General features: G+C 43.3%; 1 protein-coding gene across 1 annotated transcript in view; it reads right to left on the minus strand.

Moving 5' to 3' along the window:
* Positions 1-1,160: 1,160 nt before the first annotated feature.
* Positions 1,161-20,013, minus strand: part of TDRD9 (tudor domain containing 9) — a 36,052-nt gene continuing 17,199 nt past the window's right edge. Inside the window, exons 12-37 of the mRNA XM_053475430.1 lie at positions 17,885-17,969; positions 16,456-16,513; positions 15,802-15,906; positions 15,586-15,683; positions 13,655-13,786; positions 13,135-13,300; positions 12,981-13,044; positions 12,816-12,879; positions 12,629-12,673; positions 12,171-12,224; positions 11,808-11,921; positions 11,582-11,689; positions 11,237-11,337; positions 10,807-10,977; positions 10,521-10,632; positions 9,620-9,832; positions 9,223-9,312; positions 7,381-7,641; positions 6,021-6,173; positions 5,041-5,111; positions 4,639-4,748; positions 4,013-4,109; positions 3,483-3,621; positions 3,266-3,384; positions 2,573-2,645; positions 1,161-1,259 (exon numbers count right to left, since the gene is read on the minus strand). Coding sequence (XP_053331405.1) covers positions 1,161-1,259; positions 2,573-2,645; positions 3,266-3,384; positions 3,483-3,621; positions 4,013-4,109; positions 4,639-4,748; positions 5,041-5,111; positions 6,021-6,173; positions 7,381-7,641; positions 9,223-9,312; positions 9,620-9,832; positions 10,521-10,632; positions 10,807-10,977; positions 11,237-11,337; positions 11,582-11,689; positions 11,808-11,921; positions 12,171-12,224; positions 12,629-12,673; positions 12,816-12,879; positions 12,981-13,044; positions 13,135-13,300; positions 13,655-13,786; positions 15,586-15,683; positions 15,802-15,906; positions 16,456-16,513; positions 17,885-17,969 — 2,902 coding nt within the window. The remainder of the gene's footprint in view (positions 1,260-2,572; positions 2,646-3,265; positions 3,385-3,482; positions 3,622-4,012; positions 4,110-4,638; positions 4,749-5,040; positions 5,112-6,020; positions 6,174-7,380; positions 7,642-9,222; positions 9,313-9,619; positions 9,833-10,520; positions 10,633-10,806; positions 10,978-11,236; positions 11,338-11,581; positions 11,690-11,807; positions 11,922-12,170; positions 12,225-12,628; positions 12,674-12,815; positions 12,880-12,980; positions 13,045-13,134; positions 13,301-13,654; positions 13,787-15,585; positions 15,684-15,801; positions 15,907-16,455; positions 16,514-17,884; positions 17,970-20,013) is intronic.

Below are 20,013 nucleotides of genomic sequence, written 5' to 3' on the forward strand. Positions count from 1 at the left end.
AATTATGAATATTTTAGCCATGTTGCGAGAAGCACCATGCGCAGGGCGCATGTATTAAATGGATGACAGAGATCGGTAGGGCTCATGGATGGTTATGGCTGTGAGTGATGAGTCCAACAACCTGTGGGCTTTTCTCACTCCGGCCAATCAGCATTTACAAGGTTAAGAGACAAGCAGTAGATACAATATGTGGACAGAAGTATCGGGACACGATATAAATAAAACAGAACAGCATTGTTTCCGTTATAGATGTTTCACCCCAACAGATGGCAGCAAACCCAAACTCATCATGAAACATTAAAGACGCTCAGACCAGGTCCCAACACGTAGGGGCAGATCAGCCAGCCAGAGATCAGCCTGGGGTATGGCTGGGTGCGGAATTGCCCCTCCTGTGATGGTCAAGGGCAAGAACAGGTCCAAGTTGTTGACGGTTTGCCACAATCTTACGTTTCGTTCAATTTGCTTTCGTTGTATATCTGATGGGTATAGAGCAGGGGCGTCCAACTTGCGGCCCTCCAGCTGCTGCAGGACTACATCTCCCATAATGCTCTTTCAGCTAAGGGGCTGGCTGAGGAGTATGGGAGATGTAGTCCTGCAGCAGCTGGAGGGCCGCACATTGGACGCCCCTGGTATAGAGTATGAAGGAGCCATGCTCCGGGGTACATTGTGGGGCATATGCCCCGTCACGTCATGTTCTTGAGACTATTCCACCCCATTACATTGTCTCATCAGGTGGGTTGTTTCAGGTAGCCTGGGGGAGGGGGGCTTTAGACCAAGAGATTAAATAGATAATTCCAACCTTCCTAAAACAATCATAAAAAAATAGGGATAAAACACTTTAAATCCCAGCAGAAAATGAAAAAACGTTTTGGTCAACAAAGTAATGAAAGTGATGTTATTCTTACAGCCCAAAAAACAGGAAAATCAAATATGCATCAAAACTTTTAATGGAAATTTTAACAATTAACAGAAACCAAGAATATTCCCAACGTGTGAAACGTGTGTGTAAGTGCGAGGATGGATCTTCTCCTGGCAGAATACTCTCAAGAAAAAAAACAGGGTTTTTGTTTGTTTGTTTTCCGAATATGCAGAAGAAAAAAAATAATCTTCGGATACAGAATGCTAAAGACAAAGAAAATGTTGCCGTTTAAAGCTATTTTCTAAACGTTCAACAAAACAAGTTTATGCAGCTGGTAAATAGAAGACTTTCTCTCTTCCTCCGGTCCTGAGAACTGATCGACGAGAAATCTGGGATCGACCTAAAGAAAAATAAAAGATATATATATGTTCTTATCGATAAATTAACCACAGTTTTAATAGTTTATTAAAAAATAGACTTGTGCACATTGAACAAAAAAAAAAACGATTCGGATAAATTTTTCGCTTCATTTTTGGACAACAAATTTTGTTTCCTGCTGCATCCGTTCTCTCACACTCTCATTCAATCTCTCAAACCCTCATTCACTCTCTCTCACATTCTCATTCACACTCTCTCACACTCATTCACACCCTCATTCACTCTCTCACACTCATTCACTCTCACACTCTCATTCACACCCGTATTCACTCTCTCTCATTCACTCTCACTCATTAACCCCCTCATTCACTGTATCTGCATGGCTGTAGGAAAGGCGGCAGGGACATGGAAGCAATCAGCGGAGAAGGTAGGGAGACATGGTGAGAGAGAGAGCGTGAATGAGAGTGAAAAAGCTGGAGCTGACTGGTGGTCAGTATACCGCTTGTCAGGAGATTTGGTCGGCCCCCCCCCTGAATTTGTCCCTTTCCTCACCAGCATGGTATCCGCACGAGTTTGACCCAATATAAAGATCTGTCTCTAATTCATTTTGATACTTTAGCTGCTGTAATGGTTTTCTAATCGTCTTCTGCACACGTTCTAAAGCATTACTGGGCCGGCAATAAGTCTTGAGTATTTTGTTGCTATGAAAGTGCAGGTTTTTGGGTTTTAAATCAATCCTGACTTTACTAGGAACTGCAAGGGCATTAATAATCCTCCAAAGCCAAGCACGGGGATTAGGTTATGAAATTGAATGAATGCCGATAATGGCATCTCCCGGCAGCGAGCGAGATTAAAACAAAAAACATCACGCCAGATCCGTGTGCCCCGAATATTATCCCGTCGGACGACCTGATTTCGCCTCAAATGTTAGAGGAAAGGACCTCAGAAAATAACATGTTTTATGTGAATAACGAAATGCGGATAATTGTCTTTCCTCCACTGAAAAGACAGCGGTTTTTATAGGCCCCCCCCCCACACACACACACTCCAAGATGGAATACAGTCTGGAATCGAAATTCTAATTCTAAGATGAACCCCCCCTCCCCATGTTAGATCCTATTAAAAGAAATGCCTATAAGACAACACTATGGGGAAAAGTAACACTTAAATGAACCTCAGGAGCATTAGCAGTTATAATAGTGTATTAACCAATAGACTTGCGCGCATTTATACAACCCCCCGCCCCCAAAATACATTTAAAAAATAAAACCCTTATGGGGACCAGTCTGATCCTTTAATCAGAAAGATGACTATTTTCAGAAAGTTAAACTTTACCTGGTTCCACTGGTATTGTTTTGGGTGCCATTTGGCCGTCACAGTTTCCCGTGGCTTGTCTTTCTGAAATAAGCTGAAACAGAGGCAGAAAAGTACCAAAATACCAAGATTCAGTACTTCAAAAACAAACAACCAATTTAATATTTTACCAAGATAAAACTACTCAATAAATCCTAATTTTAATGATTGCACAACACTGTTAATTAGTATAGATTAATCAATCTGCCCCGAGGCTCCCGAATGTTCCGCGGTGCAGGGAATTCATTAGGGGGTTTTATTTTTAGTCTAGTTAGTCTCAGCTGATAGATCATAACCATCATTAAATAAAAAAAAAAACATAGCCATGTATATTACGTAACATTAACCGATTAATTCTTTTATTTTTAAAGTATATGTTCAACAGAGCGGTTACATTTGGGGCCAGAAAGCTACCCTGGTACCCCAACATCCTACCCTACAAGGTCAATGTAATAATATCTCCATCTAAAGTGCGGAAGGGGTAAAAGAGATGAAGTCCTTCAAAAAGGCGCGTGGCCGAAAGGCTACACTGAAACTAGCCGGGCTCCATAATAAAAACGGGTCCCCGTGTACAATAACAGCCCTAGCGTTAATTACTATTATTGTTTTATATAGCGCCATCAAATTCCGTAGCGCTGTACAATGGGTTAAGAGTTTAGCAGGGGAACCGCTTACTCGAGGAGCTTCTCGCGCACGTCCCCCTGGAGCCGCTCTGTCCTGCTCTGACTCATATTAATGTCATCACCGTGGTGGTAGGAAACCAGTTTATTGATTGCCGATCGTATTAAGTTGATCTGTAAAGAGAAACTATGAATATTTAATAACATAAACTAAAAAAAAATTGTAGAGGACAACAGAAGACAAAATGCTTTCCACAGACTTAGTTGCTTGCCTTCAACAGATCATCGATAGCGAAGGCGGCATCAAATGCCAGCTCGATGTCATGTTCGGGCCATATGGCAACCCCGCTGTCGTAGTGACAACCCAAACCGCACAGAACGCCGGTATAGTTTCTTCCGTCCTGATCAACCCTGAAAAGAAGTTAAAAAAAAAAAAAAAAAAAAAAATAGAAAAAAAATAATCTATTCCCACAACGAGCAGCATAATGTTTTTTTTCTCCATTTGGTGTTAAATTCGGAAGCGGCCACGTTGTGTACTGTAACAGATACTTCGATCTGGAAGTGTTAATTTGTGAACTTCAATAAAAATGTTTAACCTTACAGATGCCGGACACCGATCACCCCCTAGATTGTAAGCTCTCAAGGCGGGTCCCGCTTTACACAACGTATCGGTTCTGGTTTTGTTAGACTCTTGAATCTATGTATTGTAAGAAGTGCTAATTTGCTAATGCAGTGTAAATTGCTGGCACTATATAAAAGATAATAATAAAGATAATTAATAATAATAATAATAAATGAGTACCTTAGCTCTATTACTGGAGAAAACAGCATGCTGATGAGAGCAGGAAGCCCGGGAATGGAAGGAAGCAGAGACGTGTCCCGTAACATTATCACAGAACCTAAACAGAAGAAATAAACCCAAATCAAACTTCATTCAAAGTCGTACAGTCTAAAGAGAAACGGGATCAGGCAAAGAAATCGATCATTTAATATAGATTGTAAGCTTAAAAGCCGAGCCCTCGTCACCTTTATACCCTTTGGATGTGCGGACTGTAAGAAGTGCTGCATAAATGAAATAATAATAAGGGGGAAATCGTTGCCTAGTTAACCCTGTATAACCCATAGCGAAAAGCATGAAATTAAATGTTTTATCTCAGCTAACACCACCTGCCTCGGTGCCGTGGGCTCCTGGAGGGGCCTGAGGGCCAGCCTCCTTGGACACCACCCAAAATATATATATATACCCCATTGGGCTACACTGTTACAAAAGAGCAGAAACCCCCATTAAATTCCTAACATTAACACGTAGTCGGCGCAGACTCATCGTACGGACGTTTCTACGCGGGGGGTGTTGAAGGGAGTGGGGACGGACCCCTGTTTGCAATGGCAGTGAAGCCCGCGTTTCATTAACAGTAGGTTGATGCACACCGGAGGCGTTCACAGACACCGACGCGGCCACAAACATTCTCTGGTGGGTTTCTTCTGGGGCGTCATTAACCACCACCGAGTTACTGCTTTCTTTCTCTATCAGGATTGATCTAGAAAGGGAAAAAATAAATAGGCATCAGACTCAACGGGGGCTAGGAAAATAAATTCTAAAATCCAACAGAATCGCCTCCAGAGTCCGTTACTTGGGAGCATTGCACGGCACAAACCTTTTATAAGGATATATCTTTTGTAAGCGTTGAGCACTTATAAATTACGGTTACGACAAGATTCACGGCGGGGAAATGAATGATCGTTGTCTGGGCCGAGACATTAAAGAAGGAACTGAATTTTACAAGAAAAAAAGGAATATTTTCACATTAAAAACGTAAACCCTGTCTTTACCTGAAACGGGAGACGCGCATCAGGCTATGAAAACGAACTTCAAAAGGATGAAACGGACCTTGGAGAAGCACCTAAAAGACAAAAAAAAAGAGATCGGCGTGTATAGAACGCTTCATTATCGTAACGTTTGTTACTGCGCCCTGGTCATCAAAACTTAACAAAAATAAAAAACTGTCTCTATGTTGGGAGACTCGGGACACGCGGAGATTTGGGATAAAAGATTCAAAACGTACGTTTCCCGAGGGGCACTTATTTATCAAGATAAGACGCGTAACGAAGAAAAAAAAAAACAGAAAATGTTGAGGTCTCCGAAACTGATCTGTTGCCTAGGAGATCTTTACATTACTTAATAGAGCATAAAAACGCCCAATATGCACAAACACTTATTTTTATACGGTTCAGCGGGTTCAGATGTTTTTAATAACGTTTTGCACCAACGTCAACGTTTCCGGGCGCTTAGAAAATGCTTCCCGGCGTGACCGGGCTCTCCGCTTCGTAGGGGGGGGGACACTTATTTTTCTACCATTTTTGGATTCTTGACATTTAGTTCATTTAGAACTCCCATAGAGTTCTTCGGTTTCAAACACCGCGATTATTATTTGGCAGATAAGGGGTGAGTTGGCAATGCTTCGGGAATGGCAACGTGATGGGGAGTATAAAAAATAAATTAAAATAAAATAAAAAAAAAAAAAAAAATCAATCACACGGCAAGCTTCATTTTCTCAGCTGGATTTGTATTTATAAAACTCTGAACATAAAGTGATTTATTATTCCAGATCTGGAACGGCTGTCTGCCGTATGGTGGTGCTGGGCCCGCCTCTTTAAGACCGGCCAGAAGTGGCCCCCGATCAATACGGCTTCCCGACGAAATCCCACTAAGGAGCAGAAGAGTTCCTGCAAACTCATTGGGATGGACAAGCGAGACCCCGATCAGCGTCTTTTTGGGAAGGTATCAATATTTTCAGTACAGGGTACTTTACCCTTTTCCTCGGATTTCCAAATGAATTTCTCGCGCAGCTTTCCAGCAACGCGTTGATCAAATATTTCTCTTCCGTCTTCTCGAAGCCGCGAGCGGGCGGCATCCTACAGTCCGACGGCACGCGATACATTTCCTTCAGTAACTCGTTACTTTGCTGAAACAGAGAGTCCGCTTTAACTTCCGGGGATCTGCGTTACGATTAGCGAGACGTAAATGCCAGGACAAGACGGCGTTAGCTTTGGGGATCCCAACTTACACTAGACGGGGAAACCGGGGAGTAAAAAGCAAACAAAACAAACAAAAATACACACAAAATATGTGTAACTGTGATAACTGCGAGCAGAAATAGCTGTGAGTTATAATGGTTTGTATGACTGGCGCTTTTATACAGGCCCCCCCCCCCAATAATAATAATAAAATAAATATAAAAATATAAATATATATATATATATATATATATATATATATATATATATATAAATATATAATATAAAAATATAAATATATATAAATATAAAACTATAAATAAATATATAATATAAAAATATAAATAAATATATATAAATATATAATATAAAAATATAAATATATATAAAAATATAATATAAAAATATATATAAATATAAAATAAAAATATAAATAAATATATAATATAAAAATATAAATATATATAAATATAAAACTATAAATAAATATATAATATAAAAATATAAATAAATATATATAAATATATAATATAAAAATATATATAAATATAAAATAAAAATATAAATAAATAAAAATATAATATAAAAATATATATATAAATATATAATATAAAAATATAAATATATATAAATATAAATATAATATAAAAATATATATATAAATATATAATATAAAAATATAAATATATATAAATATATAAATGAAGAATTTAAAGGATTTAAAAACTACTTCACAAAAATGAGTGCTTAAAAACTTAAATAAAATGACATACTTTTCTTGACAGTGTCTCTTAGGTCGCATGAAGATTGCAAACATTTACAAAGATTATTTATCAGAGCTGATATGTCCTTTAACGATCTGAATAGACAACAGATGTCAGAAGAAAACGTGGGTAAATTTAGCAATGCCACGGGAATTTTCCTTCCGCTTTGCTGTCGCCAGTCTGTCAAATTCTTACGGACACGAATGCACAATTTCAAAAAGTGGATGTTTTACTGAACTCTGAAACGGCACCCAATCTCAACGTCGCGATAGAACATATTAACGTTTTGTTAGCAGCTAGTTTATTGATTCCAATATAAATTACGCCTAATTAAAAGCATGCATTTTTATTAAATTGAGATATTATAATAAGGATGAGAAGAAACGCATACTTTTGATTCATGCGACTCCTCGGCGGGCTCGGCGTAACCGTCGGCGATCAGCAAGTCCCGAATGCTGACTTCTTCCAGGTTTCCGAAGTGTCTGTATACGTCGACGTGCACGACGCTGTGAACGATGGAAAAAACCTTCACCATGAGGGCGCAGCCATTCACTAAGGAGTCGAATCTCTCGCTGGCCTCCCGGCTCCACCGCTCGCCGCGTATCATGGACTTGGCAGACGGACGCATCTTACAGATCTTGAATTCCAGGGCCTGGAAAGCAAATCGGCCGTACGGCAAAATTAACGAACATCGTTTGGATTTCAGGCAATATAATGCAGTTATTGTACAGTTTTCTACCAGGTTTAGCGCATTGTCGCGTTACTATTTTACTAACGACCTAGGGCAGGACCCCAATTGGCTGCCTCCTCATGGTCGGCGTCCGGGTATAATAATGGCCCTGCGCAGCGCTGGGATATGATGTCATATCCCCGCGCCGTCTCTGATGTAAGCTGATCTACACCTATGATTCCCACTGAAACTATTGGAACAGTGACCTATTTTCCCATAATACAAATATTAACCCCTTAAGGACAACGGGTTGTCCTTAAACACGTTATAAACAATGCATTGCGAGCCCATACATGTACGGGCTTTGTCAGGAAGGGGTTAAATACCCAGGACAAAAATGAAGAATTAAACATGGATGCCTCCACAAGGAATACTTTATAGCAGATCATCGCCTTCAGTCTGCCCAGGAACCCCATTAGGGGCATTACTTTTCTTAGATTTCCCATTTAATATACCGTATTTGCTCGATTATAAGACAAGGTTTTTTCCAGAGCAAATGCTCTGAAAAATACCCCTCGTCTTATAATCAGGGTCGTCTTACAATCAGACCTCAAATAGGTCTGATTATGAGACTAAGATCCAGATCCGCCGCAGCGATGCAGGGGACCAGGATCCTCCTGTGTTAAGCCCCCAAATTACCGGTGCTTCTGAGTCCCCGGTGCTTAGTCTGGGCAGCGTGTAGAGCTCTATGCGATTCGTGTGGAGCTCTACATGCTGCCCGGACTAAGCACCGGGGGCTCAGATGCAGGAGACCTGGATCCTCCTGTGTTATGCGCGCGCCCCCCCAAGCACCGGTAAGTTTGGAGGAGGGAGGGGGAGTGTTAAATGGGGGGTGTAAGGCATTTCTGGAGGCAGAGTGCTCTGTGAAATGCCTTTTAACCCCTTTAATGCCACTCTGCCTCCTGAAATGCCTTTTACCTCCCTATATGCCACTCTGCCCCATAATATGCCTTTTAACCCACTAAATGCCAAAGTGGCACATAGGGGGTCAAAAGGCATATCATGGGGCACAGTGGCATTTAGAGGGTTAAAAGGCATATCGTGGGGCACAGTGGCATATATGGGGTATAAGGTATTTCTGGGGCAGAGTGGCAAGCCTGGGGGCAGATGTGCATAACTGGGGGGGCAGGTTGAAAAAAAAAAAAAAGGAAATAAAAACAAAATATTTTTCTCAATCATAGCTTTTATTAACAAACAATTGTTCACATAGTTTACATGAATTAACATTTACTGGTAAAACTTTTTTCCTACAGGGTCGTCTTATATTCAGGCTTTTTCTTTTTTTCATAAATTAATATTCAGATTTTGGGGGGGTCGTCTTATAATCGAGCAAATACGGTAATTCACACCAATAGAGAAAACCGCAGCCAGACCTTTTCCTTTCTTACTTTACGTCACATGACTGTAAAATTTTTTTAAAAAAAGGAAATTGGTCAAAGAACACAATTTTAACTGAAAGCACAGAAGTGCCCTACACAGACCCAGCGTTCAAAGATTTCCTACCTGAAAGGGTATGTCCGGAAGGTGACTTGGCATTTCTCTTAAAAGGCCCAGTTCCACTTTCGATTGGTTGCCGTAATCGACAAAAAAAACCTACGGCAGAAGAAAAAAAAAAAGTCATAATCATGGTAATTAAGTACAGAGTCAGTATACCGAGGTCGCTGCCATTGGCGTCACCCTGCGTCTTCAGAAGCGCGCTTCCATCATATCGTCCGGAGTGCTTGGGTTTACTGACGCTCCCGTTCAAAAGTTTGGGGTCGCAGCTGGTGTTATGGAAAGCGAGGGCTGTCGTCGGGCAAAAGATTTTCTAACGATCAATTGGTAAAATATGCTATTTTTCACGCACAATAATGTGAAGAAACACATTGAAAAGATGCGGAGCGATAAAAAAAAACCCTACCGCTGCAGAGTTTCCGGAAATGTACAATACTCGGGCTCGGTAGTACGCGGGGATCTCCATGTCCGTAAATGGAGCCAAGCAGACGAGGTCTGGATGCGGCCTTCCTGAAAGAGGGCTCAGCGCACTGCGATTGATTTCCGTGACAAGCTTTTCCAGGACATGGGTGTTTCGCTCGTCAATCCTGAAACCCCAGAAATGGCCAACTTCCACCACCTATAAAAAATGAAAAGGATACGGCGAGAAATGCTGCGCCTCGGGGTTATATCCACGTCGCCGAGGCTTCCAAAGGGACACCTTCTGAAAGAACGAGTCTACTGTCCAAGAACAGTGCTGCCGGTCACCCTCCTGCCCACGGGGTGCTCGATACTCGCATTTATTTCATTATTATTAACTTCTCCGGGCGGACACATTACAGAAACCGAATCGTATGCATTCATGGGTCCCGCTACAGAGATAAATAACGCGTATGGAATACATTCCCTAAACAAACATGAAGGTTTCATAGAATACGGTACACAGCGATGCTTCCTTATACCAGGGCTGCCGCTGTTATTTCAGTGCTCACCATTATTATTATCTTTATTTACATTACCAAAGGCAGCAATGTCTCTTAAAAGCCCAAAATACTGCAGGGTTTGGGATTGATGATGACCAATCGGTCACCTAATAAGAAGAAGATGCATATAGAACACCGCGTTTGTCACTCCATCTGAAGAAGAGACCAGCGAGGTCCGGAACGCTCGTTTGGCAACCTTTCATCTCTTTTTCTACGTCGGCCCAACGTTTGACCGGTGTCGCCAAAGTTCGCCGTACGAGTACCGGGCATGTCGTTTGAAGATGCGCTATTTCACGGTCACACGGAGAGGACTCTAATAAGGAAATGTTAGTTTTTAGAGCGTACCTCGGCGACGTTAATGGATAAAACGAGGCCTTTCATAATCTCTGCCTGCTCGGTGATGATCTGAGACATGTGCACTGGTTCTGCCGTCTGCTTGTGGAAGTCCACGTTCACCCTGCGACAGAGAGGAAAGAAGCCCCCGACACGGAGAAGCCGTGAGCACAAATAAACAACATCTGATCTTACGCCGCTGGTTCTTCCCCCACCGTACGTACTACTTCTGCGCAGCACCATTAACACAGGATACAGATCTCATTTTAAACTTTATATGCGAGTGCGGACATAATACCGTGTTTGCTTTAACATAGTGACAGATCTCTCACTCCTCTCCTCGATGGCTCCCGTAGAATGGACATTGAGTGCTAGTGGAACTTTTAGCTGAGACATTTTAAGGGCCAAGTACACAGCCGGCAGGGTCTTAAACCTCTCGGTGGGATTGCGCGAGAACTCCACAAAAGCTCTGTCGAGAGAAAAGGTAAATAATTAGTTAAAAAAAAAAAAAAAAAAAAAAATTATTTATATTTATATATTAATTATAATTGGTAGGTCCCTACATTTACTATACCTACTAAAAATCAGATCGGTCAGGACGGCCGGAAATTATATGAACACAATCAGCAAGCAATAAATACGATAGCAGAAGATATACAAATGACCCTGATTTAAAAAAAAAACAAAAACATTTATTATCTACAAGTACAAGTAGAAGACGTTCTTACTTGGAGCCATCGAATAATACTGACTTCACCTGACCGCACTGCCTGAAAAGGGACTGGATCTGCTTGTGGTAGAGGAATCCGTAATGCGGGACGTTATTTAGCTGGAAATGATGAGTTTATAGAAGAAAAAAAAAAGAAAACGATGTTAATTTAGTAAGTACAGAATCACTGAAAAATAAGACAGCCGACAATCTTTCCAACTACAATTCCCAGGTATTTGTGGATCCGCCGTGGACTTTTGTGCGGAGGAAAGTGGATCTGGCTCTATCAGCTATGAAGCCAAGAGGAATATGAGAAAGTATTACTTGCGTATAGCCGGAATCGGCGCAGCGATGGGGTGCGTACCATGACTGTGGTTTTGGGGTCTTTGCCGTTCAGCTGTCTGACCGCGGACTCTTCGTCCGCTGGAACAAACGTGAAATAATTGGGGTAAAACGCACCAGCCATGACAACCTAAAACAAAATAAGTGTGAGTTTACAGGACAGGCGATGCAAAAAAGGTTGGTCCACCTAAGAGGAGGACGCGGGACGTGAGCCAGGAAAGGGCCGGACAGACAGGTAAATGGGGTACCTGGAGGATAAAGCGTTGCTTGTAGCTGTACTGCGGGTCCATGGCTGGCCTCGGGGTCACGTGCATGTTGAAACGGGCGATCCTCTGTTTCAGTTCCTCGTACAAAGCGGACACCTGCGGCGAGAAGACGGGACCGAGCGCCATCATAAGGGACGATAATATGGCGGCTTTGTGGTGAGATATGGAAGGAGATGGTGTTTGTAGGTTTACCCTCCATTTGGACCACATTTTCTTTTCTACTAGGAGAAAAATCAACTTGGAGCTAAAGTTTGGTTCGACTTTTTTTTTTTTTTCTTTTCTTTCGAACATTAGGCCTTATGAGGTCATTACAGATAATATATGGCCAGTATACTTCTTTCTCACCTCCCTCATTCTTTTGATTTGCAAATAGTTCGATTTCCCCCATTCCAATTCGTCCTGGGTAAAAAAATAAAAAAAAGATTAAATCCATACACAGTAAACACACATACATAAGGGGCGAATACCTTCATACGTCTACGGCATATTTAATATGCAACTGTATATAATCATAATAATAATAATAAATACAGAATAAAATACTATATGATAATACATCAAAATGTTAAATTAAAAATGTTCCATCAAAAACTCAATATTTTGATTATTACAAAACACTAGCAGGAAAAAAAATGACCAAAAATTCAACCATTAAACCCAAAACAACGTAAACCCTGAAACGCACAATAAGAAATGCACCTTCCTTCATCGCCTGCTGGCTTCGTTTTAAGCGACGTGACACAAAGTCATTTAGCGTATGGAAAACTACCCTGTCCAAGGTAGGCACTGGGAGATTTACAAACCTTCGGGAGTCTCAGCTCTCCTCGTTCCTTGCATGCCTGCCATAACTAAAGACAAGACAAAAAATATATATATATTATTATAAAAACATGAAATCCCCCCCCTCCCCGGAATAGCAGAAGACGTACATTTAAACGGTTCATGTATGGATACGGAACGCGGAGCAACGCGGAGGAGAACGAACGTTACCTTGAACGCGTCCACAAGTGCAATGCAATCGCTCTGACTGCTGGCAGAGAAACGCAGCTTATTCCTACAAACAACACAGAAGGTTAGAAACGCGAGCTGCGCATGCCAATCGCCGCAGGACGGCATCTTTTTTGGGGGAAGAAACTTCAAGACAAAAGGATTTACCTGTAACCGTCAAGGTACTGCCGGAACGGCATCGCAAAAAAGTTCTTCAGCGAGAGAGCCGCGGCTGGACAGAGGGGGGAAAAAGTAACGTTTAGGACTCTCGAGGAACCGCGCTCTAAACGAAAGCCCCTTTTTACTTGAATAAAGCGCCCACCTATAATAAGGCATTCGTCCAGGCATCCGAACACGTGGCCGAGAACGATGAGCTTCCCCAGCTGCAACTGAACGGGCAACTGGGCGAGAACTCGGCCCAGAAACGTGAGTTCCCCGTCGTAGGGATTTTCTTTATCCCCGGTGGCATTTACCGCCAGCGCCCCGACCTACGCGGGTACAAAGAATACCATTACTAACATGACACTGCGGACACGTCAATACAGACCGATAACGTATGTTTCATATGTTTGCATCCATACGTCGAGCCAGTTGGCGAGCAGATGTATAAAAGACATTTTACGCTCTATAAACTTCTCCAGGTTAGGTCTTCACGGTAGATGCACTTTAAACGCCTCGATGCCGTCTGACGGCTGGATATCCGCCCAGCGCCAAAAGTAAACTTCATGAGCTCGGAACCCAATTCACATACACAGTAGCCGCAGAAAATAAAGCGGATACGCGACGACGTCTAAACGCGGAGGCCCGCACCCACCCGGAACCCGGAACCCAGAACCCGTTACCTCCTTAAGCAAAAGTATCGTGCGCTCGATGTCGGAAATGCTAGGAGGGGATAGGGCTGTGGCGAGCAGCGCTCTCGGCTCTCCCATGTCAAGGAGCTTCACCTTCAAAATCGTACTTCCCAAGGGGCTTCGCTGAAGGGCCAGAGAAAACAGAAGAGGGTAAGTAACCGGCGTAACAGGCGGGAGACGCGTCAGCATTCATCCCGAGGCATCTTAACGTCGCTAACATTAACGTTCGTAAAAACTTCGGGCTGCATCAACCTAGATGTTCCGGTGCAGAGAGAGAGAAAGACGTACAAAACAGACGTTATGTACAAAAAAATTAAAAATCGGGTCACGCGAATGGCCGGGTCCTTCAAAGCAGCCCGACCCATAAGATCTATATATAATCGAACGTCAGTGTCTGGCTCCTTATATGCCCCCACATTAACGGGACCCCAAACGCAATGCAATTAACAGGACCCCAAAATGCAATGCAATTAACGGGCCCCCAAACGCAATGCAATTAACGGGACCCCAAACGCAATGCAATTAACGGGACCCCAAAACGCAATGCAATTAACGGGACCCCAAAACGCAATGCAATTAACGGGACCCCAAAACGCAATGCAATTAACGGGACCCCAAACGCAATGCAATTAACGGGACCCCAAAATGCAATGCAATTAACGGGACCCCAAACGCAATGCAATTAACGGGACCCCAAACGCAATGCAATTAACGGGACCCCAAACGCAATGCAATTAACGGGACCCCAAAACGCAATGCAATTAACGGGACCCCAAAACGCAATGCAATTAACGGGACCCCAAAACGCAATGCAATTAAAGGGACCCCAAAACGCAATGCAATTAACGGGCCCCCAAAACGCAATGCAATTAACGGGCCCCCAAAACGCAATGCAATTAACGGGACCCCAAACGCAATGCAATTAACGGGACCCCAAACGCAATGCAATTAACGGGACCCCAAACGCAATGCAATTAACGGGACCCCAAACGCAATGCAATTAACGGGACCCCAAACGCAATGCAATTAACGGGACCCCAAACGCAATGCAATTAACGGGACCCCAAAACGCAATGCAATTAACGGGACCCCAAAACGCAATGCAATTAACGGGACCCCAAAACGCAATGCAATTAACGGGACCCCAAAATGCAATGCAATTAACGGGACCCCAAAACGCAACGCAATTAACGGGACCCCAAAATGCAATGCAATTAACGGGACCCCAAACGCAACGCAATTAACGGGACCCCAAACGCAACGCAATTAACGGGACCCCAAACGCAACGCAATTAACTGGCCCCCAAACGCAACGCAATTAACTGGCCCCCAAACGCAATGCAATTAACGGGACCCCAAAACACAATGCAATTAACGGGACCCCAAACGCAATGCAATTAACGGGACCCCAAACGCAATGCAATTAACGGGACCCCAAACGCAATGCAATTAACGGGACCCCAAACGCAATGCAATTAACCGGACCCCAAAATGCAATGCAATTAACGGGACCCCAAAACGCAATGCAATTAACGGGACCCCCAAACAATCATTTTATGAGGTTCTGATGAATCGAACCAGCAACACAAAATGACAGAAGTGCAGAAAAAAATAAAAAAAATAATAATAATAATAAAGTCAATTGGGCTGGGAAATCATCAGGCTATTTATCACCTAAATGTATTCTCTTTCAAGAGGGAAACCCCCATAAAGTACACTGTCAGATCTACACACCATAGTAACCATTCCACATCTCTCGGGTCGCCGCGTTAACAGATCATGCATCACATTTTCTTTCTCAATATTTCAAGAATTAAGACTAAACGGACCAAAAAACAATTCGGACCGATCTCAAGTTTTGTCGTTCCCTGCCCTTTTAGTGTCGGCTGAGATTCGGCCGTCTTTTTGCAGTTTATATTCACCAGCATTTCGGGAATAACATCTTCCGGTATGACGTGCTTCCAGAAGTCTCTTAATACCAGTCGGTAACAATAGCCTTTGGAAACCCGGCCGGCGCGTCCTACATTAAGAGAAAATACACTTTTACATCAGTTTGATTCCATCGTTGGAAATCTGTATACATTTATCCAACAAAAATCCGGCCCAGGCGACTTAAGATGTACTTAGTCAATCGATACCTTTTCTCTGATCGCAGTTGGTCTTCGAAGCCCAGCTGAGCCTTAAACTCTGGTAGTTCGTCTCTTCATCGCAACAAAGGGTTTTCGTCAAGCAGAAGTCAATGACTAGAAGTAAAAACGCAAAGACGGGTCGGTATATAATGCGTTATAACGCCGCTGTACAGCGTTTCGTCCGTATTTGTATGGTTTTGTAAACCGGGGATACATTTAACGGGATTCCGGAACATTGGACGACTGTAAGCTTTTACAGCAAATGAGGAGGAAAACTGAAAAAAATTTAAAAAAATAACAAAAAAACTTATCTTAAAAGCAATCCTTAAAATCAAATAAAAATATATTATTATTACTTAAGAATAAGCAACCTATAACTGTAACCAACTGTAGCTCGGATTTTAACGGACAGACGTGCCTGCCGCAAAATGTCATGCCTGTCCGAGAATAGAAACGGACGGCTAGAAGGGTATTTTGAGCTGTTAAGGGCAAAAAAAAGCAATACTGCGTGTAAGCAATACCGAAAACACACATATTTACCCCAAGAATCCAAACCTCCCTCTACATGGTATACTGAGCAAAACTCAAAGAATGAGATAATTATGAATTATTTCTAATTATTCCACACCCCCCCCCCAAAAAAAATAAATAAAAGAATTCTACCATATTTCACATCCGGAACGGTTATGGAGCTTTCAGCAATGTTTGTCGACAGAATGATCTGTACGGAAACAAAGAATTATTCAGGAGGAGGAAACGTCAAGAAAAAAAATATGGGAATTAAAAATGTTTCGTTATTTCCAAGGTTCGTAAAACTTTCATGAGGCTCCGCCTCCTACTGACGACGTGATTTCATTTCCAATTTAAATGTCTGCTGGTGGACCTTAAAGCTTAAACGCAAATGTCACATCTAAAGAACATTTACTACGGCCCTCATCCCACCATACGCCTTATTGTAATAATCTAGACATGCCCTACGCTTCAAAAGTTTGGGGTCACTCAGCTGGTTCCATGGAAGACATTACTAGCTGTAACATAATCGCAAAAGGGGATCAGCAAACACAACGTGCCATTGGAACCCAGGAGTGATGGGAGTGATAGAGGGCCATTGGAACACAAGAGTGATGGGAGTAATAAAGGGCCATTGGAACCCAGGAGTGATGGGAGTGATAAAGGGCCATTGGAACACAGGAGTGATGGGAGTGATAAAGGGCCATTGGAACCCAGGAGTGATGAGAGTGATAAAGGGCCATTGGAACCCAGGAGTGATGGGAGTGATAAAGGGCCATTGGAACCCAGGAGTGATGAGAGTGATAAAGGGCCATTGGAACCCAGGAGTGATGGGAGTGATAAAAGGGCCATTGGAACACAGGCGTGATGGGAGTGATAGAGGGCCATTGGAACCCAGGAGTGATGGGAGTAATAAAGGGCCATTGGAACCCAGGAGTGATGGGAGTGATAAAGGGCCATTGGAACCCAGGAGTGATGAGAGTGATAAAGGGCCATTGGAACCCAGGAGTGATGGGAGTGATAAAGGGCCATTGGAACCCAGGAGTGATGGGAGTGATAAAGGGCCATTGGAACCCAGGAGTAATGGGAGTGATAAAGGGCCATTGGAACCCAGGAGTGATGGGAGTGATAAAGGGCCATTGGAACCCAGGAGTGATGAGAGTGATAAAGGGCCATTGGAACCCAGGAGTGATGGGAGTGATAAAAAGGGCCATTGGAACCCAGGAGTGATGGGAGTGATAAAGGGCCATTGGAACCCAGGAGTGATGGGAGTGATAAAGGGCCATTGGAACCCAGGAGTGATGGGAGTGATAAAGGGCCATTGGAACCCAGGAGTGATGGGAGATAATATAATGATACGAGTAAAGGAAGCAGAAGGTTTAAACGTGTTCTCTCATGACTTCACGTTACGTAGTGAAGGACCAACCCCAGCAATCTTTCCTCGTGGGACGAGCTGGCCGAGCGTAATAAATGAAAAAAAATCTTTAAGGCTAAATGTTCCATCTCACCTTCATTTATAGAACCTGTTTATTTGTGGACTTCCGATCAATATCTATATATAATGGTAACAATCTGTATGTACCTTTCTATATCCTAACACCGGACTCATGAACACCGCATTCTGCTCATCCAGAGTGATGCTCGCGTGCAGAGGAAAAACATGCAACCTAAAAAACAAACAAAAACATTCCATGAATGGATTAATTATCCGATTCTCCCTAACAATCCATATCTACCGGCTGCTGAGAAGTAAAAAAATAAAACAAAAACACTGCCATGGCTTTGAAATTCTCAGATTTTGGTACATATCTGACACACAATCAACCTACGCACTCCAAAAAGTATTAAAAGACTTAAAGGGAGCGTAACGTCCTTGACACCCCCTCTAAAGAAGGGGGGGTCAATTACCTGATGTATATGCTGCAGCCCTGGTGCTGCCACTGCCCTCCTCCTCCATGGTCAGGCAATGGATGAGGCAGGAAAGCGCTCCTGGCGAAATCAATAGAAACGCTTGCCCCGAATGCGCACGTGGGGAGGAATAGACCCACTGCCTGCAGCTTCTGGTGATTACTGGAGGTGAGCGCATCGCATGCAATTACCCGGGGGCTGGGGCAAATGCACATGGGGGGCGGTTCTACAGAATCCTCTCATGTATTTGCAAAACAGACACCACAAAACACAGCTCTCATGTGCGCTAAGCTGCATGTAACATATGGAGTGACCGTCTCTTTAAGAATAAAAAGCGTTGGCCAATAAGAAGAAGATTAAGTGCTTTCTACAAATAGTAGTGGGGGTGCGGCCTATATTCGGGGACTAGTCCCGGGCGCCGGGCAGGCAGCGGGGTTAGGATACAGATCCCCCGCATCGGTGCAGGGGACCTGCATCCTACTCTCTGATACACTGAGACAGCCTCCCCTGCCAGCACTTCCCACGGGGGGGGGGGGTTTGTGCCGGCACGGGAGATTGTCTAAGCGCATCGTGCGGACGTTCACCGGCAGCAGCGATGCGGGTAAACAGCCTCCGCTGTCGGCACGTCTGCACGGGGGGAGTCCCGGCAAGGGAGATTGTTAAAGCACATCGTGCAGACACGCCGGCAGCGGAGGTTGTTTACACACATCGCCGCTGCCGGTGAACGTCCGCACGATGCGTTTTAACTCTGCCCCCAAGACTTAGTGTCTTGCGAGGCAGGCGGGGGACATCTACGCAATACGTGTATTGCATAGATGACCCCCGCAAGACACCCGGGAGTCTGCTCTGGTAAGTCGGGGGGGGGGGGCAGTGGCAGCATATCTCGGAGGGGGGGGGACAGTGGCAGCATATCTCGGGGGGGGGGCAGTGTGGCAGCATATCTCAGGAGGGGGGGGACAGAGTGGCAGCATATCTATTAAAAAAACTATTTTTTTTAAAAAAAGCACCAAAATTTTAGGGTGCGGCCTATATCCGAGCCAATACGGTAATAAATATTTGTTACCCCACAAAACAGTAAATTGTTCAAAACTTAAATATTGTTCTATGAGATACCGTATTTGCTCGATTATAAGACGACCCCGATTATAAGACGACCCCCCAAAATCAAAATATTAATTTAGGAAAAAAACAAAAAGCCTGAATATAAGACTACCCTATAGGGAAAAAGTTTTACCAGTAAATATTAATTAATGTAAATTATTTTCATGTTTAATAAAAGCTATGATTGAGAAAAATATATTTTTTAAATTTCCTTTTATTTGCCAACCTGCCCCCCCCAGTTATGCCACTCTGCCCCCAGAAATGCTTTATACCCCCCTATTTGCCACTCTGCCCCATGATATGCCTTATACCCCTGTATGCCACTCTGGCATATAGGGGGTTAAAAGGCATATCATGGGGCTGAGTGGCATATAGGGGGGTATAAAGCATTTCTGGAGGTATATAGGCATATAGGGGGTTAAAATGCATTTCTGGAGGTCCAGAAATGCATTTTAACCCCCTATATGCCACTCAGCCCCATGATATGCCTTTTAACCCAGCATGTACTGGCTGCCTTGGCTTGATAGGAGTGTGATTGCTGTTAGCAGTTTGATATATATATATATATCAAACTGCTAACAGCAATCACACTCCTATCAAGCCAAGGCAGCCAGTACATGCTGGAACCTGGGGATGATAGCAGTGGGATTACAGCCTCCATATGCCATGCTACAACCCCCACCCCCCTTACACATCCATGCT

Source organism: Spea bombifrons, chromosome 9 (assembly GCF_027358695.1).
Source record: "Spea bombifrons isolate aSpeBom1 chromosome 9, aSpeBom1.2.pri, whole genome shotgun sequence".
Lineage (NCBI taxonomy): Eukaryota > Metazoa > Chordata > Amphibia > Anura > Pelobatidae > Spea > Spea bombifrons.